Genomic DNA, 23,084 nt, shown 5'->3' with positions numbered 1-23,084 from the left:
TCAGCGGGCCGGCGTGAGGCACTTGGACAACGCGAAGATAAACCGCTCACTCGGATGCAGCGCGTTCGCGACTGTCACATGCTTCGTTGCCGAAAGTTAAAATGGTCATGAACCCGCGAATCCATGGCAATTGCCTCTCGGCCGTGTAGTCCAAAAGCTCCATCCCAAGTCGATCTGCCGAGGCAGGGACAAGGCTAGGACGTCGCTCCCATTGGACAATTGAATTCAACAAAAAAGGGCAAGGCCCCACTCCTCCCCAACGGCCTTCAAGAAGCTGCATGATTAGCTCTCCGCTTCCCCGGGACTTGATATGTCTTGGCGATTTCCGGAAAACTGTCCGCTATTCGCCTTGCTAGGCTCGCGATCGCGATATCCACTGGTGGGGCTTTTTTCAGTTCGCAGAACCTTAGTGTAAACAAACACTTTTCACTCAGAGCTAGTCGGCCCCCAACACTTTGGGCTTGCATGTGATGGGTATCCAGAATCGGGGACGCCACTAGAACAGGTTTTTGCAGAATGAATGGTCCAGTGGTTGAGCGCCTCAGCTGTCCTTTGAACCTCGAATCACTACCAAGTTACGGAGTAGTACCGTATGTAGGGTACGCTACACCTGCGAAAGGCAGTAATGTGGATTCGAATCCCGAACGCTCGGCCCGATAGCGCCCTCCCAATCTCAGGTAGGTACCTTAGTTATTAGTAGTGCTACGGAGTAGCGCTTGTAAGGGATAATCCGTACTCCATATCCATCGACTAGCAGGTAGATATCTACCTTATGTAGGTATGTACCGAGAGTATATGAACAATTGGGCGGAGAGGACTTTAAAAAACGGGATCGGGTTTCGGTTGTATGTACGGAACTCCGGACAACAACTCACAGTCCCAGCAGTTCATCCCGAACAGGTTTGGATAAGCTGTTTGTATCTCAACAGACAGCGGAGTGGCGTCATCGGGCAACAATCAGCAAAGAATCGATGTTTGCCGAACACGCTGTAATTCTCAAGGGCAACAACCTGACAGACCACAAAGTGCGAGTTTTTCACTTCGTCGCAACATGTGTTCAGTACATAGGTATGTACATACGTCCGTACATACTCAATGCCGTGTGCTGATTGGCTTTTGCCCTGGGCGATTGTCGTAAATGGCAGGTGGCGATCCACTCTTTTTGCTCGAGAGCACACGACTAAGCCTTCCTAATTACATCTACAAACACCAAAATCCTGCCATGCAGTAAATTGTACGCGTGACAGAGCACGTAACCATTCACTAGGTACGTAGGTTAGGTAGCTTTATTGTCAAAGGTGGAAGAAGATATATGGAAGTTGGCAGTTGCAAAGCCGCTGTCTTGTGGGACAACAGCATCGTACGAAGTAGAGCGCTCACAGTGCTCGCCAAAGGAGCTTATCTTCTGAAGTAGAGCATTGACACTAATAAAGAAGTCTTCGGGCAGCGGTGGCAGTCGGCACGGGTTGCACAACTCAGGCAGTCATTGAAGCTAAGGTATGGATGAGCTATTCGGAGAGCATTGGACAGGTTCGGCTACAATGAGGAACATTGTGACATCTATTCTTGGAAATTAACGTCATGCTTGTGCATTTTCCTAGCAATTGTGCGTGTCTGGGAGTGACCTGTTTTGTGCTCTCTGGCCTCGAGACGCCGAGACTGCGCATGAATGTTCAAAGAAGACATTGATTGGAATGTTAGTCCCCTGGCTTGGTGTCCGCTTCTCGCGCGCCGCTTCTAGGCCCGTAAGAGTGTATGAAGCGAAACCTCTTTAGCGCCCTAATTATGAGTCCGGCGCGCAGACGACCGGAGGTAATCACATATTCCTACGTTAAATTACGTCTGCCAACGAGAACGGAGTACCACAACTAACCCAGTCATTACAGCCAGTACAACTATCATAGAGCGATCCATAGCCATTGGTTATGGTGATTCAGGTTCGCGATACCGCGTTGCCCATCGTCTAGGCTTGGTCGCTCCTAGCTACAGGTACATCTCTGCAGCGAGTTTGCCCTCATTCATGCGTAACACGAGTAAAGAGCACCGCAGGGGGAGTGGAGTGTGGCATACATTGGCTGGTGAGACAAGTCACGGGTATAGAGGATTTGGCCATGATATGGAAGAGAACCTCCTTGCTTCCTGTGATGTGAATCTAGATCACAAAATCTTGAGGTTTGCATTTGCCCTGAACATGTTGGTCTCGTGTATACCTATTGAGACGCTGGCATCTTTCCACCCTAAGTAGATTCTTCCTCTTCCGCGACATTGTTGACCACTGCTACAGCACGGCGGGGTATGCTGCAATCGGGACAATCACAGCGGTATGAGCGCTGCGGCAGGCACTGCTGGAACTCTCGTATGGTCCTCAGAAGTGGTGGTGATGGTTGTTGATTAATGTCAAGTGCCGGAGGCACTGGTAGAAGCTCTCTACGTCCGTAAATACGTACTGTATATGCTGAACCCCGGTCCGTCATCCCTAGCGGTGGGTCGGCCAAACTTAGCCTCCGAAGACCTCAATCCTGTAACAACCACGGTCGCACTACCGGCGTCCTACACTGTTTTCTACGTAAACCATCCGATTCCGAGACAATCAATGGCCTTCTGGGATACAATAATCTCGGGTACTGCCTCGCCGTTGAGAAAGTGGGATATACATGGTGTGAAACTGCAAAAGCGACGCCACAATTGCTGCTTCCAGCCATTGCACTTAAGTAGGTATTCTGACACATGGTTTAATCAATGTCCCACTGATCGGTGTATTTGATCCAATCTGCCGCGCCCATATTCGGAGACCAGCCATTTCCAGTCCATCGAGAGCGGCGGTCGGCGTGGTCCGAGACGTAGGAGAAAGAGAGCCGCATGAGCAATGGAACCGCAGCACCGGCGTGCATATACCGTTTCCGGTCCGTGAAGCACTGAATATGATTGTTTGAATGGACGGTTTTCCGCGGATCGGACGAACGGAGCGCTAAAACCCGTAAGCTGTCAAGCAACGGAGATATTCAAAAAATCATCGCCACAGCTCGTATTGACATCGAATGGATGGGTGTGGTCAAGCGTCTTCAGATTTCAATAATTAGACCCTGGGCAAGGTGCGCAATTTGAAACTTCTCTGGACTGTTTGTCTTTTGCACCAACTGCTCGGGCCAAGTCCAGCGTTGATTCACCGGTAAGGTACTGGCACCGGTTTCGGAGCCGAGAAGAGGTTACCATATTTTGCGCATTATACAGAGTACACCTGGTGTGGAAAGGCCCCTGCCAGCCATGGTCCCCGCGTTAGTTGCTGCTGGGCAGCTGAAAGTTGCCCCGCGTTTTGGCGGTAGCGAGCAGCGGCACCGCCGGGTGACTCAGGGTCTGCCCCACCAACCCCGCGTATCGGCGTCAAAGAGGAGCGTTTTAAACTTCCGCAAGAATTTTCCCCCCGTTGTGAGCGGATCGCGAAATTGGGACTGCTTCCTTGCCGTTTTGGGCCTTCTTCGAACATGACGACCATTATTCTGGGCTCCCAATGGGGTAGGTCGTCTTTAGGTGGATTACTCGGTCCGCATTACTAACTCGACGGTCCGCGCACAGGGGACGAGGGCAAGGGAAAGCTCAGCGATATCCTCTGCCAAAAAGCTCGCGTCTGCGCCCGCGCTGCTGGTGGCCATAATGCCGGCCACTCTGTTATGTACGTTGCCCATGCCATGTGGGATCCCCGGGTCGTACGAGGCTAACCAAGCGTGCCTGCAGTGCCAATGGCGTGTCCTATGAGTACGAAGCCATCAGTCTCCTTTCCCCTCCATCTCTGTTTCCCGAATCGCAAAATAACCTCATACCCTTACCAGCTTCCACCTCTTACCCTCTGGTCTCGTTAACCCGCAATGCACCAACCTGATTGGCTCGGGCGTCGTCTTCAACGTCGAGGCCTTCTTCAAGGAGCTCGCCGCCCTCGAGGCCAAAGGACTATCGCACGTGCGCAAGAACATCCTCGTCAGCGACCGCGCCCAGGTCAACCTCGAACTGCATGCCCGCGTCGATGGCCTAGAGGAGAAGGAGCTCGCGGGCAACAAGATTGGTACCACCGGCCGCGGCATTGGCCCCTCGTATGCCAACAAGGCAGCTCGTAACGGGATCCGGGTGCACGAGATTTTTGACCAGGAAACCTTCGAGAGGAAGCTACGCAGGCTGGCGGAGGGGTACAAGAAGCGGTTCGGTGATCTGCTCGAGTACGATGTTGAGGAGGAGATTGCGCGCTTCCGCGAGTATCGCGGGATGCTGGGCGAGTACGTCGTGGACGCCGTCAACTACATGCACGCGGCGCAGGCGAAGGGGGTCGACATCCTGATCGAAGGTGCCAACGCGCTTATGCTGGATATCGACTACGGTGAGCTCTTCTTTTTGGCTGGCTGGCTGGCTTGCGAGGACGAGCGCTGATAGGAGTTCTAGGCACATATCCGTTCGTTACCAGCAGCAACACCGGCTTGGGTGGCATCATTACCGGACTCGCCGTCAACCCCAGGGGAATCAAGTAGGTCGCACGCAATACATGAGTCAAGTTACACGGTTGCTAACAGGTCATTCTTCAGGGAGATTATCGGGTCAGTCTTTCAACTCATTGTGTCGCAGTATATGTGTTACTAACCCTCTCTGACAGTGTTGCAAAGGCGTACACGGTACGTATCTGCCCTGAATCTCCCCAATTGCTGCCATCGCTGACGCATAACAGACAAGAGTTGGAGAAGGCATCTTCAAGTCAGAAGACCTTGGCGAGGCAGGCAAGAAGCTGCAAGAAATTGGCCGCGAATGGGGAGTCTCGACCGGCAGGAAGCGGAGATGCGGCTGGCTCGACCTCGTCGTGCTGAAGTACTCGGCCTCGGTCAACTACTACACGTCATGGAACCTGACAAGTATGGCCCGTGCTTTTTGAGGTAGTCGCTGGTGGCGGGATGCTGACAAGTCCCTGCAGAACTCGACGTCCTTGACACCTTCCCAACGATCAAGGTCGCAGTGGCCTACAAAGACCCCGATACCGGAGAAGAGCTCGATTACTTCCCGGCTGACCTTGGCTACCTCGAGAGATGCGAGGTCGTGTATAAGGAGTTTGAGGGTTGGCAGACCAAGACGACGTCAGTGAGAAAATTTGTAAGTCTACTCACGGGACTTTGCTTTTACCATGTCTTTATTAACGCCGTGTAGGAGGACTTGCCGCGACAAGCGCAATCATACGTCAATTTTATCGAGGAGTACACTGGCATTCCGGTGAAGTGGATTGGAACAGGACGTGAGTGACACCCTTCCTCCGAGTTCACCTCTGCAATATTATGAGCGAGGTTTGTTTTATCGCCTTGTCACTGACACACGATAGCGGCGCGCGACGACATGATCTACCGGTAAGCAGGCGATTTACTTGTCGAGATCAAGACGACATGCATCTCGGACATGGTCGCTTAACCAATGGCCTTTAATATTCGACTTCGGAGCAGTTCGAGATTCGACTAGGTGATCGATCCATAGAGTCACCCTAACCCTTCCCATGAGTAGAAAAGCATAGACCGTTGTCATGGCGGACGACGAACATGACTGAACAGCTGGTTCCGGAATGGACCTATTGCGGTTAGAACGGCCGACCGAGTCTTCGGAACTTGGAGATGGGCTGCGGGAGCATACGGCGGGAAGAAATGGCATTGTAGATGATAGACTTTTCTTGCTAAGACGCGGATATCAGTGCTTGTCGGCAACGGGAAGGGCAAGGCGTTAGACTCGCGAACCCTAACCCGGTAGCCTCTCATGACACTTAACTGTCAGGTTCTTGATGCTCAGCTGTTGCCAGCTGTTTTGATCCACCTTGATCAAGCACCAAGAAATTTCCCGAGTTTCTTGTGCTCTCAACTTTCACAACCACTCCGGAATTGCTAAACCTGCCGGGTACCACAGTGGCTTGGAGATGTTGTCCTTGCAGACTTGAGATGTTTTCTACCACAACTCAGCGGCATGCAAACGCTGCCGTGTAACTTCCTCGAGAACTTTCAGGAATTCTAGGTAAGATGAACGTTGTGGCCTGTTTCCGGGGCTTCCTCTCTGCTTCCTCTGTTCTGAAGACATGCGGACACGGTTGTATCCCCGGACAAGCGGCAGAGTGTCGGGGCGGTCATTGAACATAGCAATGGTAGAGCCATTTTTTTTTCTCTTCTTCTCTTGTATTCCTTTGTTCGTTTCATTCAATCGTCTTCTGCCTGATTCGCTCAGCCATCCCACCACCGAGGCTGTTCTTGAGCCAGGATGCGCGCGCCCTGGCTTCCTTGGGGGAAGCCCTGGGCCGCGTATTAGACAAGAGCAAGTTCAGCAATGTTGTTTGAGTACGGGACCTTCCTATCCTCCTGGGGGCTTTCGTAATTTATCTATTGCTACATATTGCTGAGGCAGAACACCTCCTAGGCGAAGGCGTAGGCGGAGATGCTGGAGCGGTCTCGTCTTGGTGGTTTCGTCGAGGGCGCTCACCGACATTGGCGCCAGCACGGCTGCTGTTGCGGTCCGAAGCAGTGGCTGGGGCCATGGGTTTCAAGTTGATATTCATCACATACGTTACGTTACTGGAACCGGTCGAGCGTAGGTTTCGGGGCCAACAATTGCTCATGCTCAGCGCAGAACAAAGCCCAATCGCTGCCCATACGGCAGGTGGCAATCATCTACAACGAAGCTTGCTTTCATGCAAACAGGCAGACAGGCAGATACACGTACATATACGGACCGTGCCGGGACTGTATGACGTTGGGTGTGTCTCGATGTCGTACCAAGTCTCCGCGTGGTACGAATACGACATGTCGACAGAGACCAGGAGATGAGGGGAAGCATGACCGTATTTTCCCGTTGTTTCGCTTGCATCAACGCGTTGGTGATCGTCAACTCTCCCTTCGAGGGGGGGCTATGGTGGCTGTGGTCAGAGTCAGATTAAATTACAGGTAATTAGAGTGAATAAGGGTGCTGTCTAGCACCCTACTCAATCGCTTTGGCTTGATTTAGAGTTCAAAACAATCCCCTCTGATGCAAGCCGGGGGACCTATGATTACAACCTTATTATGCCCGATAAAACGAGGATTATCCATCCAGAAAGTATTGTACGTCCGTCCGTTCGCCTATCCAGCTCGCCGCTTCCTGCCATCGACCTCAGAAGGGCGTCTCCATCCGCTCGGAGATCTTCCTCTCCTCCAGGGCGCAGCTCGTACAATATTCCGAAAACCACGCCCTCAGCGCCGCCAGCCGCCGCTGCTGTTGCTTCTCACCGCTCCCTCCCGTGGCATCATCGCCATCACTTGCCGACTCCCACGTCTGCGCCCCGGAGAGGAGACTCTGCGCCGGCACCTGGCCCTTAACCCTCTCCTCCTTGCCGCTGCCACTGTGCCCGCCGTCCTCCCATCTCCCTAGCAAGTCTTTGACCTGCTCGCACCGCCTCGTCTCCCCGGCCAACCAGCTCTCCCACTCCGACTGCACCATCTCGAGCTCGATCTTGTTGACGACGCGCATGGCGACGAGCAGGTCGTGCCGGTACGCGCCCATGCGCTGGCGCACCCGCCTCAGCCGGCGCGCCGTCACCTGGTTGGTGGTCGAGCCGAAGCCGGACAGGGGGCCGGCGCTCTGGTACGGCGCGTCGAGGCTGATGGTGGCATTGAGGAGGGACTGGAACGTGTCGTAGCTGTTGGCGTGATTGCGTGTTTTATTAGCACGGAAACTTGGAAGAGAGAACACAGGGGATTTGATTAGGGGCAGGAATCAGGGGCAGGAAAAGGAAGGGTTAAGGGGTAAAGAGAGAGAGAGAGAGAGAGAGAGAAGGAAAAAGAAAAGGATAATGAAACATACCACTGACTCCTCCCGCTGTCTTCCGGCCGATGCAGAGCAGTCCTGCCGGCCGCCTCGTCGAGATCGGCCAGGTAGATGGCCTTGCTCATCATCAGATTGGGCCCGACGCCGAGGCGGTTCATGTACCGCGCGGACCTGCGCTCCACCCACCACGCGGCGCCGGACTGGGAGATGACCATCAGATTGTACGCGGCGCTGGTCGCCAGCAGCAGCAGGATCCACCGGTTCGCGCTGACCATCTTGAAGATGCTCCTCAGGCCGGCAAAGGCCCACATCATGACGCTCGTGATGGCGCTCTCCATGAAGGAGCGGCCCGTCTCGAGCATCATGTCGGTCAGCGTGCGCGGGCGGACGGCCGCCCCGCCCGACTTGAGCAGCAGCTGCTGCCCCTCGGGGGTGGCGTCCGGCTGGAAGACGACGACCTGCTGCTGCTGCCCGATGTCGCCGTACACCTGGATGGCGCGCTTGGTGCGGCTGTGCGGGCCCAGCTTGCGCACCTGGTCGGTCGCCGCGTCCGCGAGCTCCTCGGCGTCGTTGGCCGCGTCGTCGAGCGCCTGGCGCTGGACCATGTTCTTGGAGAACGGCGGCGCCTTGGACCAGTCGACCTTGGTGTAGATGGCGAGCTTGCACTTGGACTTGGCCAGGTGCGTGATGACCACCTTGGTGACGAGCTTGAAGGCGTGCGAGTGGGGGAGGTGCCAGGGGGTCTTGACGTGCGTGACGACGTAGGTGATGTGGTCGTTGAAGACGTCGATGGTCTGCGTGTCGACCACGTCGCCGGGCCTCTTGCGGCCGAGCACGTCGGCGTACTCGACCTTGAAGCGGAACTGCCGCCGCATGCGGCCGTGGTCCTGTAGCTCCCAGGGGCCCTGAGCCATCTCCTTGGCGCCGCGCCCAAAGTAGAGCTTGGGGAAGATGAAGCTCTTGTCGCCAAACAGCACGTGGAAGCACGACTTGGCGCTGATCTCGAAATGCCGCTCGGCCACGCTCTTGCCCATGTCCTCGGGTTCGTACACCACCGGCTGCGTGGGTAACTGGACTTTCTGGACCGACGACTTCTTCAGCAGCCCGCGCGACGACCGGTAACGGCCATGCGAGTCGTGGGCCCGTCTCGAGACCGGCCGTCCGAACGGCGTGCCGTCGTCGGCGGGCGTGTTGGACGACACTTCCTCCCAGCTCTCCACGCTGGGGCTCCGCCTGTCGTCCTGCTCCCTGTTGAGGGCGGACAGCGCGGCAATCAACTCGGACAGGTCCATCGGCTCGGCCGCCTGGAGGTTATCGACCAGGAGGTCGAGGCGAGACTGCAGCAGGGAGAAGTCTTCCAGAAACACCTTGATGGTGATGCGCGAGTATGCGATATCTGGCATGTCCTGGTTCAGGTGCAAGAAGACAAAGTCGCAGTCGCGGCCCGGCGCCGATGTCAGCTCGGCGATGCAGTCGAGGTGGATGGCGTACGCCACGACCAGGCCCAGCTGGTGGCCGTAGAAATACATGCGGTCCGGCGTGACGAAGATGCGCCCGTTCCCCGCCATCCCTGCTTCTTTGCCGTCCGAGGACGTGCTGGACCAGGCGGCATTGAACACCAGCACCGGCTTGTCGTTTACGGGAGCCGCCGGGAAGAAGAGTCTGAACTGCGCATACTGCGCCCTCAGCTCGGGCGGGTAGTTTGGCGGAAACGTATCCGAGGGGGCCTCTTTTCGGGCTTTCGCGTCCGTGATCGTCGCATCCACGCTCACCGTCTTCCTGTGGCTGCTGGCTGACGCGGACGGCTTCTCGACGGCCGGGGCCCGGGGCGTGGTCGTGGCCGTGGCCACAAACGGGTCACTCATGTCGGGCTTGGGGGTGTGTGGCAGCGAAGGGCTGACGCAGTACATGGTGGACGTGTAAGGGCTGCTGCCCCAGTAGTTGGCCAAGGCTGCGCTCGGCAGGCCGCGCGACGCTCCCGCGTTTGCGCTTGCTAGGATCGCGGTCTTGCTCAGGTTCGTCGTCACGGGCGGCTTCGCCAGGGTGACGGGGGCCAGGCTTCCCGGGGTGTAGTCGGGTGCGACGGAGCTGGGCACACGCAGCGGAGGGGCATGTCCGATTTGAGGAGACGGCGCCGCGCTCGGGTTCAAGCTGCCTCCGGCCGGCCCCGAAGTTGACGTATCGGCCCAGCTCGTAAAAGCCGATTTTCGGTGCAGATCCAGTTTTTGAATGATGCGCGCAGCATGCTCCCGCCCGGACTCGCCGTCCTCCCGGCCGAGGTGCGTCGTGATGGACCGGCGGGGAGGGGCGTCGAAGCTTGCGCGCGCTAATCCGCCGTCCTGGCCGGGCACGGGGAGTGACGATTGCCGGTCGACCGTGGGGGGCTCGTCGATGTTGTCGAGCGTCTTGGCGGAGAAATCCGGAATGGACGGGGGAGTGACAGAGAAGACCGGATCGGCTCCCCCTACGCGTGAGCTGCTCTGGTCCCGGCCCATGCTCGCCTCGATAGCTTTCTTCTTGGCCACCTCAAACACCTCGAGCCACTCGATCAGCTGGGCCTGCGTCTCGGCCTGCAGCATGATGGTTTGCGTCTTGGTCTTGATCTCGAAGCAGAACCGGCGCTCTTCCTGGACCGCCGGCCTCGCGCTGCAGAGCAAGACTCCGATCTCGTCGCCCTGGAGCACGCCCTGCGGGCCCTGGACCAGCCAGCCAAAGATGCCGTCTCGGCAGTAGTACCACCGGCGAACCCACGTCGTCCTGACGGGCTTCCCGGAGAGCACGCGCAGGAACAGCCAGCCCTGCTTCTCCGAGATGACGGCGGCCCCGTCTTTCCGCTGCATGCTCATGGGCCCCTTGGAGCCGAGGAAGGGCACGGTCGAGACGCTGTAGTCCTCGAGCTCCCTGGATGGCTTGTACAGGGCGAGCGTGCTCTCGCCAATGTCCCGCCTCGCGATCTGCAGCTCTCTCCTGAACACGCCCTCGGCCATATCCATCTCCCTCGCCCAACCCCGGATCCTCTCCAACTCATCCCACCAGGGGACCTGTTGCGGACGGCCGCTGCCGCTGCTAGCGCCTCCGCCGCCTCCGCCGGCAGAAGTCCGCCTCATCTCCCTCCCTACGTCGGCGCAGATCCGCACCAGCAGCTTGTCCAGTCCGGCCCTCACCTGGGGCGCCAGCTGGCAGTAATCCAGGCTCGCCTTGAGGTAGGCACGGCGGGTCTCGAAGACGGCAAAGGCGTCCTCGCGCAGGGCGCTGGGCTCCTTTGTCTTGCTCTGGGCGGCGTAGCGGGCGATGGTGGCGTCGAAGGTCTTTTGGGCGGCGTCGAGGGCGCGGCGGGCCTCGCGGAAGTTGCGCAGGTCGCCCTGGACGAAGGCGCGGATCGGCTCGACGCCGGCGGGCTCGAGGCGGCGCACGACGGCCAGGACGCCGCCCCACCAGTCGCGAGCGGCGTCGCCGGCGCGGCGCAGGGCCGGGAGGGTGTAGTCGGCGTCGAGCACGGGCGAGTCGGCGGGCGAGGCGATGGCGGGCGGGGAGATCTTGGAGAGGTAGGCGCCGACCGTGTCCTCGAGCGCGAGCACGTCGTGCACGAGCTTGGAGGTGCTGCGGGCGTAGCTGTCGAGCCAGCGCTCGATGGCGTCGAGCTGGTCCGAGAAGTGCACGGCGGTGGCGCGGAAGGTGGGCGAGTCGAGCGCGGCTTCGTTGAGCATCACCGGAATGGCCGGGCCGGAGTGGGACGGTCGCGGAGGGGCTTCAGAGGGCTGGGACGAGGGCGGGTGAGACCATTGCCTGCTCGGGCCAGACGAGAACGTTGTCGTCGTGGCTGTCGCCGTGGTCGCCGTCGTCGTCGGGGGCATCGGTGCCGACGGTCGGAGGCCGGCGAGGGCTGCCGCCGGCGGGATCGTCGGTTCGTTCATCTCGAGATTCGAAGTTGCAACCGGCTAAGGGAAGCTACCCCGTTGCTTTCCGTGTTTTCCCTTCGGAAACTGCTCCGGGCAAGCTCCGGGCTACACCGGTCGAGTTGCTCGAGTTGCTTGAAAGAGTGTCGGCGTTCGGATTGCGCGGCGATCGGGACCAATCATCTGGATTCAAGCATGGTTCAGAATTCAGAATCCAAGCCCTATTCCAATATGCCTTGATTTAAAAAGCAATCGCAAAGTTATGCTTCTATGATCTGGCGGGAGGCGGTAGGAACGGGAGCCGGGCTGAGTGTGACGGGACGGTTAGGGGTCTTGAATTGGTTCAGTTGGTTCGGGCGGTTGAGCATGCCCAATGACGTTTGTTTCAACTTGGCTGTGCCACTACTGCAATGAGTAATTGCGGGTCTTAACTTACACCCAAGTCTAAGTAACTAAAGAGAAGTACCTTTAGCAGGGCACCCCGGTGGTTCACAAGCGCATTTTAACCCGCACAGTGCGCCAATACGCAGTACTGCCCTCCGCAACACAGCCATATCCAGGGCACCATATCCAGGGAATTGGCAATGCATGTATGTATGTATGTATGTACATACGGACTACAGTACTGTACATACAAAGTATGCCCCCAACCGACAACCACCGGATGGTCAGAACCGTAGTCGAGCAACAGGCGCAGCTTCGGCCAAAGTCCTCTGAGAGTATCCTGTAAGAAACCATTTCGCCTACACAAGGTCGGGCTCCTCAGCGACCAACAGACCAAACAACCCATTGCCCAAACCCCCGGACATTGCCGTGCAGCGCTGCTTTCCCTTTCTTTCTTCTTTTTTCCTTCTTCCTTCCTTCCTTCCTTTCTTTCTTTCGTCCTTTCTTTCCTCCTTGTTCCCTTTCGCCTTGCTCTTTTACTCTCTTTTCCCCTTGAAAGTCTTGGCAGCCCTCCTCGCGTTCTCAGGACCGCCAACAATCCCTTCATTGCTGGTTCTCCTCCTCGTCTAAGGTGCTCGGGAGCGCATACGTCCTTAACACGGCTCTATCTCGTCCCATAAGACAGACTCTAGCCGGGATCTCGCCCCTCAGCTTGCTCGCCCTCTGGACCTCCATCTGGATAGGCGTGAAGCCAGACGCGTTGGAGAAGGCGTAAGACGACGTGACCATGTCTTTCCGTGTCCCACCAAGTTCCAACATAGGAGGCGTCTGCCCTTCGACATGCTCTTGATAGGGCATACGGGCTGATTGGTACGCAATCCGTAGGAGAACCGACTTTGGTTCCTCTGTCTGCTCGTTAGCTTCAACATGCTTTCCTGACTTGTAGATCCTTTCCTTGCCTTTTTGGCTGCACAAGACCAACAAGGACTTGTCGTCCAGAAACTTGAAGTCGACAACGGTTACGCCGTCCGGCAATCCGAGCCCACATGCCCTTGTTGCGGTTGCTTCGCCGACACCGCCGCTAAGTGGGACATCGGAACGAACAATGTAAACTGAACAAGATGTTAGCTTCCGATGAACGCAGCTTTCGAGACAGGTTGGACAGACTCCTCGACTTATCATCTTCTAGTACCACGGCGGTGAACACCCCGGTTGAATGATTCTGAAATATCGCCCTGTTAGCATACTACAACTTAAGCTGCCCCCTATAGTCGAAGCGCTCACCCTGTTGCCGGTGCGTCCCATCCAGAGATGGTGCTTCCAAATCTTTCTCCCTACCGATACTTCGGTCGCTCGACCGAACTCAACCCCCTGCTTCTCTGAATTGGCGATACCTTCAAAAACAGCATTCGCTTTAGCAGTCAGGTAGTTCAACTGGAAGCCGATCCGCGGCAGGACCTTCATATAGGGCCTGCCTGCGTCATGCTCCTGCAGCTGCTTGTCAAGCAAGTCCGTCAAAGAGAGGCCGGGCGTAACCATCTCCCGATCCCTGATGTAGTCCTCCTTGGCCACCTCGTCAAGGTGTAGTGCCAACGGGCTACTGGCCAAGTAATACCGGATGTACGACAGTACTCTCGGGTGGTCCATTGTCGCTTCTTTTTCGGAGAGCTCCTCGGCGTGTGATGACGACCCTTGCTTGTCGATTTCAAGCCGCAACCAGGTCGAGAACGCGCCGAAGTGCTCCAGCTCGTCCATGACGATGGTCAGCACCCTGTGGGCTGTCATCATCAGACATGAGACGATGTCCGTAAGCTTGCGCACTTGATCTTCATCGAACCCGATGGCCTCCTCTGGACCGTAGAAACGGGCGATGCCGAGCAGCCGGCTAAGAATGACACCGCATCTCTCTAAGGCTGGGATGAAGTTGCCATGGACTAGGTCACGGAGACCTGTCAGGCCGGCTACTACCGCCTTCTCCCAGCGCTTATGTCCCTGGCCAGCAGTGAGTATGGATATTCGGTATGCGAGGGCTGGTCGGCACTCACTCGATCCCCAAGCGTGTCCAGGAGCCACTCTTTCACGGGCTCGAAAACGTGACCCGTCGCTGCCGTATGGTAGAGTGCCTGAACCACCGTCATGCTGCCGCTTGGTAGCCTCTTGAGGTCATCCTCAACTCCGGCCATGAAGCGTCTGGGTAACTCCTGGGTTGACTGCCACTCGTTGGCCATGTGCGACAGTGTCGCCTTCAAATACCGCAGCAAGTTCTGAAGCGACGTTACTTTAGACGCCAGAAGCGAAAGGTTGACCGGTGAATGGTCAAGGAACCCGAGACGCATCGGTACCAGATAGAGCCTCGTACCGTCTCCAGCCCGTGGTTGAAGCAGCAGCATATGCGTGGAACTCTCGGCTCGTGAGCTATGCCCACACAGCTCAAGTGTTACCTCTCCATGGGGCGGCGTCTTTAGCGTCCCGACCACGAACGAGTCGTTCAGGCTGAGATGTATTTCGCCATCAGCCGTTCCCACAACCATGACGTGGACATTGTCCGCATCCTCGGCCTGGCATGGACGGAAGAGAGTTTCCAAAGATGCTGTTGACGAGAAGAGAAACATATCGTCCCTGTCCAGGTCAGCGTGGCAATCCCACTCTGCGACGCTGGGAGACTTACGCTGCGCCCCCGGCAGGCAACGGGCTCAACTTTGGTAGCGCCGTCTCAGCCTCCAAGAAGATCAGCTCACGCGGCAAATCAACTGCCACATCACCTGTCCTCTCCCCATCTAGCAAAATCCTCCTCTCGTCTGTCCCTACTTGCCCATCACCCTTTCCTCTGCGTCGTCGACCCTCCGCCGTGACATTCCTCCTCCAAGCAATAAAGACAATCCTTCCGCCGTCGGCAGCGCCATCACCACTGCCACGACATTCGTCAGAGACCCTGATCTGGTGTACCGCCTTAGCACCCTCCAACCCCATCAACCTCACCACCCCATCACTCCATCCCGCAGCGAGGACTTGCCCTATATACCAAGGTCAAGTCAGTACCTGTCCTACCATCAGAACCACCCGACGGAACCCTGCAAGGAAAAAAAAAAGTACATTGAAAGAAAAAGAAAACAATTAAACAGAAAAAAGAGAAGAGAGTGGAGAGAGAAAAGGCAAAACGTTACCGTCCTCCCTCCAAGCGATTGCCTCCACCTTCCGCCCACCCCTTTCCAAATGCTTGGACACCAGCCCCTGATCGCCAGCGCGCCAGACATGCAAGGCCGCACCGGCCTCGCCAACCGTGACGGCTAGGGCAATGACCGGGTTACACGCGAGATGGCTGCCTGTTGCCGGGGCGGGCAGGGCGGTAGTGCCGAGCAGTGGGAGTTCGGCCAGATGGTTTTGGGGGGGTGAGGTCGGATCGGCCGCCATTCTTTTCCTCTGTCCGCTCTCCCCCCCTTTTCTTTTCTTTGCTAAATGCGGGGAGGGAGGGAAGGTTGGCGGGTTGGCTGCGTTATCAGTCGTGAATGGAGTTTGATTGCTGTGACTGTTCTATGTGTGAGTCGAGCGAGCTGCGCTGTTATACGGAGTGGAAACAATTGTTGTCAGACTGGATTGTGCGGGTTGTTTCGCGACTCTTCTGGAGCCATTATCTGGCTTGCATCGGGCATCCAGAAAAAAACCACGAGAGATCAAACTGATTTGGCCCGAGACTGGTATTTGTCAAACATTCGGATGCTTCTTCCATTTGCTGGACGATGTAGGCAGTGGCTCCTGCGTTGATGGAAAAGACCAAGCCTGATCAATGTACAAATTCGCACTGTGTTTTGGTAGCTGCGACTTACCGCCTTGGGGAATGGACCAAAACACTTTCCGATTGTATTGTCGAAACATGAAGCATGATTATAGGACTGTAGAAATGGGATATTTTTCCTGCCGCCTCTAACCACACCACGCTCCAAGATACCGGCCGCTTAAGCGCCTAACATTCATCCATCAATCCCTTCAGTCATTCTCCCCTGCCCTTCATTCGATTACGTAGGACTCGGCAACCGACTTGATCTCCTTGGAGAAGGTGACCTCCTCGTTCATTTCAATCAGCTCAACCGATTGAACCTATGTTCACTGGTTAGTTGGTGCCTTTTTCACCAATTCACACAAGAGACACTTACATCGACATCAACAAACGGCGAAGTCTTAGTGAACCGCACTTGCATCGGGAAGAACTCGTCCTCGTCCTCGGTCTGCGCCTCGAACTCAAACGCTCCGCTCGAGTTGTCCTCGCTGACGGTGCCGATCGACCACTCCAGGCTGTCACCAGACACCTCATAAACGGCGTCGAAGCTGGAAATCGAGGGCTCTGCACTCCTAAACGGAACAACGACGCTGACATCCTTGAGAGTGTCGTTGCCAGACAACTCGTACTCGATCGTGAGCGTGCAGTTGCCCTCGGAGCCCTTGTTGACCCAGACGGTAAAGGTGATTGGGAGCACGCTCGCGTCGTCCGCCTTGGGAGCCGCCCGCCACCGGAGGACGCCCACGGCATTGTTCACCGGGAAACCCCGTGCCAAGTTGGCCATTTGGATGGCTCTGGAACTATTGAATGCGTTCTTATCCACGTTGGGATGCGTCCGGAACTGCGCGCCATGTGACGGCGTGGCGTTGAGGTTCAGTTTGAGCTTGGTCAGAGAGGGGTCTGACACACGCAACGACAGGTCGCCGCTGACAGAGAACGAGTTCAGCGTGCCTTCCCTGGAGATCTTGGCTGTGATGACCTCGTTGATTGTAATGTGGATAGCATCCCGGTCTAATGACGACGATGCTCGAGGAGCCGACGACGGCTCCGCAGCAGACGGGGTGGCGACGGGAACGAGAGGCGTATCTTCCACTGGGCCCAGCTCTGTTTTTACGCGCTCGAACATATCCGTCGTCTTGGATTTCTTGCCCAATTGCATGCCCTTGCCCTTTGGCGCGGTGAACCTGCTCTGGTTAGCTTGTGCACACCGTTGCCGTCCCGCTAACATTAACGTACTTGGACTTGTTCTTCTCGGCCTCGTAGGTATCGTACGTCTCGGTGACGGCGGGCCTCACTGGCGGGGTGTATGTCGGGTATACGGGCGGTCTGCTCATGCCGCCACCCCGACCGCTCCTCCCAGACTCTTTGCGTTGCATCTCCAGCTGCTTGGCCTTCCGCTTGCGCTCCTCGGTGGCCTCGAGCTCCTTGTTCTGTATTGCGGCTGCGTCAGCAGCCGAGTCACGTTCCGTGGTAGCGCGTAGCAACGTACCCGCGCAATAATCTCCTGGATCCGCTCTTCGTGACTGTCCATCTCCAGGAACGTCTTGATTTGGCTTATGGTCAGGTTCTCTCGGTACCCAAGCGTCACCAGCTCATCAAATGCACTGATCAGCTCATAGGCATTCCTGAGAATCTCCCGTTCGTCGAGGCTTCGGCACGTGCTAGTCACAACCTGGGCGAACAGGTGCAGCGAGTTGATGTCCTGGAGGATGTTGGACTGCTTGTTGGTGATAAGCACCATGTACAGCTCATCCAGCGGCTGGTACACGAATCGGACATTGTCCTGCTCGACAGTCGTGTGCTGCGTTCCCGAATTCGCCGCTTTGGGGAACGATGCCAGGAGGGCTTCGATGCGCGACCGCTTGATGTCGTGGAATGCCCTCGCGAGCACGGCCTTGCCGCCGCGGGTGCAGATGGACGCAGCAAGGACGACCTGGTAATTGTTGTTAGAACTACGCGAGCGCAAATGGAGGCAGAGTCAACCTACCATCTTGATAGAGCTTGCGGATTGCTGTGGTGTTGCGAAGGTGTGGCCGTCTTTCGACTCCTTTTAGAACATTGGAGCCGCTGTCAATGGCAACGGCACAGTGGTTGATCTGGCTTTCGGCCACTTGCCGCCCGAGGGGCTGACAGCTGGCAGAATGGCGGGAAACCTTGCGGGTTGCGCTGCACGTGCCCTCGCAATTAGTGTAGAGAGGCGAATGCTAGCTGAATGCGGCACCTTCCTTGGGCTGCGATCGCGTTTCTGATTTCCAACCTCACACCAACTCGCCACCTGTCCCGAAACCCTTCAGCAGTTCCATCATACAAACGACTCAGATCTACCTATTTTGATAGGCCGTGATTTTCCACGCCAACCGCAAATCTTGGTCCACCGGAGGATATCTACCGTCTGCGATTTGACCCCCCGGTCCAACATCATTTCTGGTGTCGCCCGCTTCAGTTTCGCCTGAGCGGCATCGAAGTTGTTCCGTTTACATGGTGGCGGAGAACGTCGAGCGGCAAACATCCGAACTCTTCTTAGTGCGCGAGACCGGCATACACGCCTACCCATCACACCCGAGGCCGACCGTTCTTGCTCAAGGATTCGGATTCCATCCCACGTCGCGTCTCAATCCCCATCAGCGCCACCCCACTGCGCGCCTCCGACGTCGTCTCGAGAGTGTCAGCCCGTTACCAACGACTGGTGCCAGTTTGACTACTTCTCCAAATCGGTGTATGCAAATAGGCTCGTTTTAGCAAAGCAGTCACCCCGACTCACCCACAGATCTGTTGCATTCAACATTTGGCGTGCCACTGGCTACTCGCACAAGATTTACAATGGAAAATGCCGGGCTATCTGTGGACTCGGGGCCTCCCGACCAACTGGATCTAGGGTTTCAGTTAGACCTGAAGGCAAACGCCGAGCATGATGATCTTGACGCGAAGAGATATGGTCTCGGCTTGGATAGGTCATACGAGGATCCCGAGCAAGCCCTCCCCGGCGAGGACCCCGAAGATGCATACGAGGAAATGGAGCAACTTTCCGCTGAGGAGGCCTCCGACGATGTCGATGCCGAGCCAGAACTCGATTTGACAGTTTTTGAAGCCCACCAAGCCACGGCAAGTGGCGAGCACATTGAAAACACAGGACTTGGCGACAGTGATGCCAGAGACAACGTGGAGTACCAAGACGAAATTGGGTACGAGGACGACGACCACCTAGCCACCGGCGTCAATGCCGGTGAGAGCAACACAGAGGCTGGCGAAGCGGACGGCGGGTTGCCAAGCATCCCGTCTGAGGCGCACTTGGAAGCCGCTTCCCAGACCGACGATAGCCACCACGAGGCTTCAATACAGGAGAACGATGAGTCTTGGAATCGAGGAGACATTGACCTCGAGCCACATAATGAGAACACGGAATCACAGGGCTCACTTAGTCACACCAATGAGGCAGAGCCCTCCGAGCATGAACAAAGGAGTGGCCTGGATCCTGTGGATGAGTTTACGTCTGAACGTCACAACGCTGATCATTACGACGGCAACCTCGAAGAAGAGCTTGAAAACCTTGCTCACACAGTCTCCGAAATTCCTGACATCGAGGTCATCTACAACCAAGAGTGCTACTCTTTGTTTGGGACCTCGGATGACGATCCTGATTCCTACTTCCTTTCCGATGTTAAGGACCTGGATCGTCCACTGTCACAATTTCTCTCTGCTCTTCGGGCTGTTATCCCAGAGGAGATTGCGCCTTCAGATGAGCTGCTGATTCGTTTCGACCCCCTTGACCTCGAGTTCGGGGAGCGGTCAAATGCGAAATTCCTGAACCGCACTTTCCGTGAGATTCTTGATTGCCATTCTACGCTATGCCGAGTACCTGGCGTGTCCGCAGATCCTGTCATCATCCTGACGGTACGGCGGGATAGCGAGGAGCACTTTCTTGAGATTCTTGCCGACGCTGAGCGGGTCAAGAATTGCTCTCCTGATGCGGATGATTCCGAACTGTCGGAGAACGCTGATGAGAGAAGCCGGACAAGCGCCCTGGATGTCCATGATGAGGCGTCCGAGAGGGCAGACCCGGGTGATTATGAAGACGAAGGTGGAGATGCTGCCGCGAACCATCTTCAAGAAAGTGGACGGCTTGAATCTGAAGTAGCCCTCGACCACGAAGACGTGGCGGAAGAGCATGAGCATGAGCATGTTCCTCAGCGTTCAACTAGCGAACGAGAGTTTGTCGCGGAGGAGCACATGGAGGACCCGCGCAGTGGGGAAATCCACGATACAGCAGAGCATGTCGGAGACGTTCCCGGCGAGGAGACCCTCGAAGCAGAGGAGCACACTGAAGAGGCTCCCTACGAAGAGAATCTCGACACAATGGAGCATTTTGAAGATGCCCCCGGCGACGGGACTCTCGATGCAGAGGACAACCTTGAAGAGGACAACGTTGAAGAGGCTCCCGGCGAGGAGACTCTAGATACTTCGGAGCACTTCGAAGATGCCGCGGCTGAGGTAATTTCCAATACAGAGGAGCACAATGGAGAGGCTCCCGACGGAGAGACTTTTGTTTCAAATGAGGATTTGGAAGTGGCTCCGGATGAGGAAGTTACCGATGCAGAGGAACACTTTGAGAATGTTCCCGGCGAGTCACCTGAAGATATTGGCGAGAGCGGATCTTGGAATGAACAGACCGGGGAAGATTCAGGTGTTCCACAACACCCTCTCGAGGAAACCGACGAGCATAATTATCACATGGCTGAGCAACATGATGATGGGTCTGCCGAGGAGTCTGCTGAGGTTACAGGCTCCAGTGCAGTTGTTGAAGCTGCCGTTCCCGAAGACGGTGAACCCGAGCACGAAGCGGACTCAAACGGTAAATACCTTCTTTCTCTTCTCCCAGCAACTTCCACCCCCATTGTTCAATCATCCGCCACGCCTTTTCGTTCTTCGGATGAAAGTCCCCTCAGTGTATTGATCAAAACTGAGCGCCAAGGCTATGACTCCAAGTCTGGAGAAGCACCCAAGCTGTCAGGAACATCACAGCAGCCTGCTCTGCCAGCCTTCGGCTCTAACCCTACGGTTAAGGAAGAAGGGTTTTCGGAGATTGTCTCTCCGGACGACGGAGATGAAGTGACCCGTGGCGGCGACTTAGAGCACAAAGCTTCCATGTCTGGATCGCGAGCGCAGAGCTTAGCCTCCCCGAGACATGGAACCATTCCCAAGTGGGCTTGTGCCAGCTCTTCAGAGCCTCTCTGCACGAGCAAAGCTCTTCAGCCCAGCAACATTACTGTGACCGTCTTATCCGATGCTAACAAACTCGCTTATCAAGATAACGACCTTGTACTCGCATTCGATGATGAGCCTGATGCATCCACCATCAACGAAGATGTGGACGAAGATGGCGAGTATGCGATCACGTATGATGCTACAGACACTGCACCCGGCGAAGCCGAGCGCATTCGGGAGCTAGCTACCGCCGCGACCTCAGGCGAATCCGCCGGTAAGAATTTAGGAACTGGAGCCCCTTCCGACACAGCGGTGGAAACGGCGTCCGTCCACACGAGTACGACAATGGACGGCGATGAGGAGATCGACTACAACACTGAGGAAACAGCAGACGACGCATTTGCGCCAACGAATGACAGGTCACAACAGTCGGTGGTTCCTGGCGTCAATCACGACGAGATTGACTGGGAGAACGACGAGGATGAGTACGAGGAACGACTAGCATCTCAGTATGCTAGTGTCGACCATGAGGAGTCGAAGGAGAGTGCTTTGGCCTCACCAGGCGGTTCTGGCAAACGAAGCCGGACTGACGAGGAAGAAAGTCTTGCCGACAAGACCGGTATGCCGTCATTGCCCTTTTCAAAAAGGATGCGCGTTTACTGACGGCAACACAGACCACAAGCGTCGTCGGACTTGATGGCAGACGTGCGCGCAGCGTCCCACTGTGTTTCTGGATCCGGACTTGGTTGTAGTTCAACCTTGCACCGGACTGTAATCCCCCAGTTCCTTCCTTATCCCATCCCATATCCGACATTGACATTGATATCCCGGCAAACTCATAATTACTCTCTAGGAACTTGACAGGTAGGTTGCGGCACGAAGATTCCAGAAAAGGACAGCGCTTCTGGGCCTCCACGTCCCGATCAACATTAATAGACTTCTTCTGCTCGAGACCCGATATGCCGACGTGCCAATAGCCATTAGAAGCATGGTTAATCAATTTCGACGCCGAGCCGGGATGGCGCCTTAACAGCGCGTCTAACACAGCATCTTTACCGACCTTTTCACGTGTAGGACTACTGAACTTTGGAGTTGGTGGCTCTCAAAACAAGGTTGATGGGGCATGGATCTGGGCTGTAACCCTTGAGTCTCAGAAGTCGGGCACTTAGCTCAGTCGGGAACGGTCGTTCACCCGAAGGGACTGTTTTGTCGTCGGGGCTAGGCTGATCTCGGAGTTTATCTTGCGATACGATCCTTGGGGTGATAGACGGGCCGGCGTTCAATGCCAGTGGGGTGGCGAAGAGATGGGCTAGTTTTCCTTTTTCTTTTTTCGGTGTTCTTCTGTCACCCCTGAGTGATAGCGCTGGTGTGTTAAGTTTTACCCTACCCGGTTTGTGTTGGTAGTGAACAGTTGCTCTAAAGTATGGGCCGGTGACGATCTCATCAGAAATGCAGAAGGAGCACTCGCTCGGTACCACCTCTTTATCTTACTGCTAGTCTGCGAAGCGCAAAGGAAAGCCCTTCGGCACCGCAATGCTACCACGCCATACTTGGTCTTTGCTGCTTAGAGACGGGTCTTTGGTCATTGGGGTTGCAAAGAGTCTCTCGGCGAAACCATGAGTTAGACTCTGAGAATCAAAGAAACATGTGAAGACTCGGGCTTTCCAGAATGAGAAAACGGGCAGCTTTCAGCTCCAAACCTGCAAGGCCCAGGGTTATCGATCAAGTTGAAGTGTGTATGGTTGGATTACTCCGTACATGCTGCGTACTTGGCGGGTCATCCTAATGGCAACTGCATATGCAAACAATTGGACTGCCGGTGTGTTGCAATGGTTTCAGATATTTTACTCCGTACAACCTCTGGTCCGAGTCCTGGGCATTCTCAACAACCCGGACTTTTTGGCCGGTGGTTTTCCCCATCGGAGAGTTCAGCAGGGAGTGGAGAGACTTACGTGGACTCATTGCGGCCCAAGAACGTCTGGGGCCGAGGAATGGCTCTCGTTGGTCCCACTCTGGTATGGTTGTGA

The 23,084-nt window shown here is 56.1% G+C and overlaps 5 protein-coding genes across 5 annotated transcripts; 2 read left to right on the top strand and 3 right to left on the bottom strand.

Moving 5' to 3' along the window:
- The first annotated feature begins 3,348 nt into the window (after nt 1-3,348).
- Nucleotides 3,349-5,458, top strand: MYCTH_2304768 (uncharacterized protein). Its single transcript, XM_003663138.1, has 11 exons — nt 3,349-3,513; nt 3,574-3,670; nt 3,733-3,753; nt 3,828-4,366; nt 4,429-4,510; nt 4,569-4,580; nt 4,637-4,655; nt 4,709-4,889; nt 4,949-5,124; nt 5,179-5,263; nt 5,348-5,458. Exons 1-11 carry the CDS (start codon nt 3,483-3,485, stop codon nt 5,374-5,376), a joined length of 1,272 nt encoding a protein of 423 aa, XP_003663186.1. The 5' UTR covers nt 3,349-3,482; the 3' UTR covers nt 5,377-5,458.
- Nucleotides 5,459-6,758: 1,300 nt separating this feature from the next.
- On the bottom strand, nt 6,759-12,082 carry MYCTH_2304763 (uncharacterized protein). The gene is made up of 2 exons (XM_003663137.1): nt 7,837-12,082; nt 6,759-7,672 (listed from the first exon to the last, which is right to left on the bottom strand). The coding sequence occupies exons 1-2, from the start codon at nt 11,712-11,714 to the stop codon at nt 7,147-7,149; spliced, it is 4,404 nt and encodes a 1,467-aa protein (XP_003663185.1). The 5' UTR covers nt 11,715-12,082; the 3' UTR covers nt 6,759-7,146.
- Nucleotides 12,083-12,334: 252 nt separating this feature from the next.
- Nucleotides 12,335-15,805, bottom strand: MYCTH_2304760 (uncharacterized protein). Its single transcript, XM_003663136.1, has 6 exons — nt 15,245-15,805; nt 14,749-15,094; nt 14,126-14,699; nt 13,365-14,072; nt 13,248-13,302; nt 12,335-13,192 (listed from the first exon to the last, which is right to left on the bottom strand). The coding sequence occupies exons 1-6, from the start codon at nt 15,489-15,491 to the stop codon at nt 12,684-12,686; spliced, it is 2,439 nt and encodes an 812-aa protein (XP_003663184.1). The 5' UTR covers nt 15,492-15,805; the 3' UTR covers nt 12,335-12,683.
- Nucleotides 15,806-15,812: 7 nt separating this feature from the next.
- On the bottom strand, nt 15,813-17,967 carry MYCTH_2304758 (uncharacterized protein). Its single transcript, XM_003663135.1, has 6 exons — nt 17,843-17,967; nt 17,345-17,788; nt 17,092-17,285; nt 16,232-17,039; nt 15,905-16,175; nt 15,813-15,833 (listed from the first exon to the last, which is right to left on the bottom strand). Exons 1-5 carry the CDS (start codon nt 17,843-17,845, stop codon nt 16,086-16,088), a joined length of 1,539 nt encoding a protein of 512 aa, XP_003663183.1. The 5' UTR covers nt 17,846-17,967; the 3' UTR covers nt 15,813-15,833; nt 15,905-16,085.
- Nucleotides 17,968-18,675: 708 nt separating this feature from the next.
- MYCTH_2030873 (uncharacterized protein) lies at nt 18,676-21,675 on the top strand (the record flags this gene model as incomplete). The annotated part of the gene is made up of 3 exons (XM_003663134.1): nt 18,676-20,127; nt 20,410-20,704; nt 21,161-21,675. Coding segments are annotated over 3 exons (2,262 nt in total), but the record flags the coding sequence as incomplete, so codon positions are not given.
- Nucleotides 21,676-23,084: the final 1,409 nt, after the last annotated feature.

The sequence above is a fragment of the Thermothelomyces thermophilus genome, chromosome 3 (genome assembly GCF_000226095.1).
Source record: "Thermothelomyces thermophilus ATCC 42464 chromosome 3, complete sequence".
Classification (NCBI taxonomy): domain Eukaryota; kingdom Fungi; phylum Ascomycota; class Sordariomycetes; order Sordariales; family Chaetomiaceae; genus Thermothelomyces; species Thermothelomyces thermophilus.
Note: the sequence above shows the minus strand (reverse complement) of the source record. Positions and strands in the feature narration are given on the sequence as shown.

Excerpts from the sequence above, each read along its gene's own strand:
- MYCTH_2304768 (XM_003663138.1), top strand. The coding sequence starts at position 3,483 with ATGACGACCATTATTCTGGGCTCCCAATGGG. Across the intron at positions 3,671-3,732 it reads AATGCCGGCCACTCTGTTAT|TGCCAATGGCGTGTCCTATG; the intron begins GTACGTTGCCCA and ends GCGTGCCTGCAG. Across the intron at positions 4,890-4,948 it reads CACGTCATGGAACCTGACAA|AACTCGACGTCCTTGACACC; the intron begins GTATGGCCCGTG and ends AAGTCCCTGCAG.
- MYCTH_2304763 (XM_003663137.1), bottom strand. The coding sequence starts at position 11,714 with ATGAACGAACCGACGATCCCGCCGGCGGCAGCCCTCGCCGGCCTCCGA. Across the intron at positions 7,673-7,836 it reads GACAGCGGGAGGAGTCAGTG|CTACGACACGTTCCAGTCCC; the intron begins GTATGTTTCATT and ends TCACGCCAACAG.
- MYCTH_2304760 (XM_003663136.1), bottom strand. The coding sequence starts at position 15,491 with ATGGCGGCCGATCCGACCTCACCCCCCCAAAACCATCTGGCCGAACTC. Across the intron at positions 14,073-14,125 it reads TGGACACGCTTGGGGATCGA|GGACATAAGCGCTGGGAGAA; the intron begins GTGAGTGCCGAC and ends ACTGCTGGCCAG. Across the intron at positions 13,303-13,364 it reads TGGGACGCACCGGCAACAGG|AATCATTCAACCGGGGTGTT; the intron begins GTGAGCGCTTCG and ends GCGATATTTCAG.
- MYCTH_2304758 (XM_003663135.1), bottom strand. Across the intron at positions 17,286-17,344 it reads TCCAGGAGATTATTGCGCGG|AACAAGGAGCTCGAGGCCAC; the intron begins GTACGTTGCTAC and ends GCCGCAATACAG. Across the intron at positions 17,040-17,091 it reads GCCGAGAAGAACAAGTCCAA|GTTCACCGCGCCAAAGGGCA; the intron begins GTACGTTAATGT and ends TAACCAGAGCAG.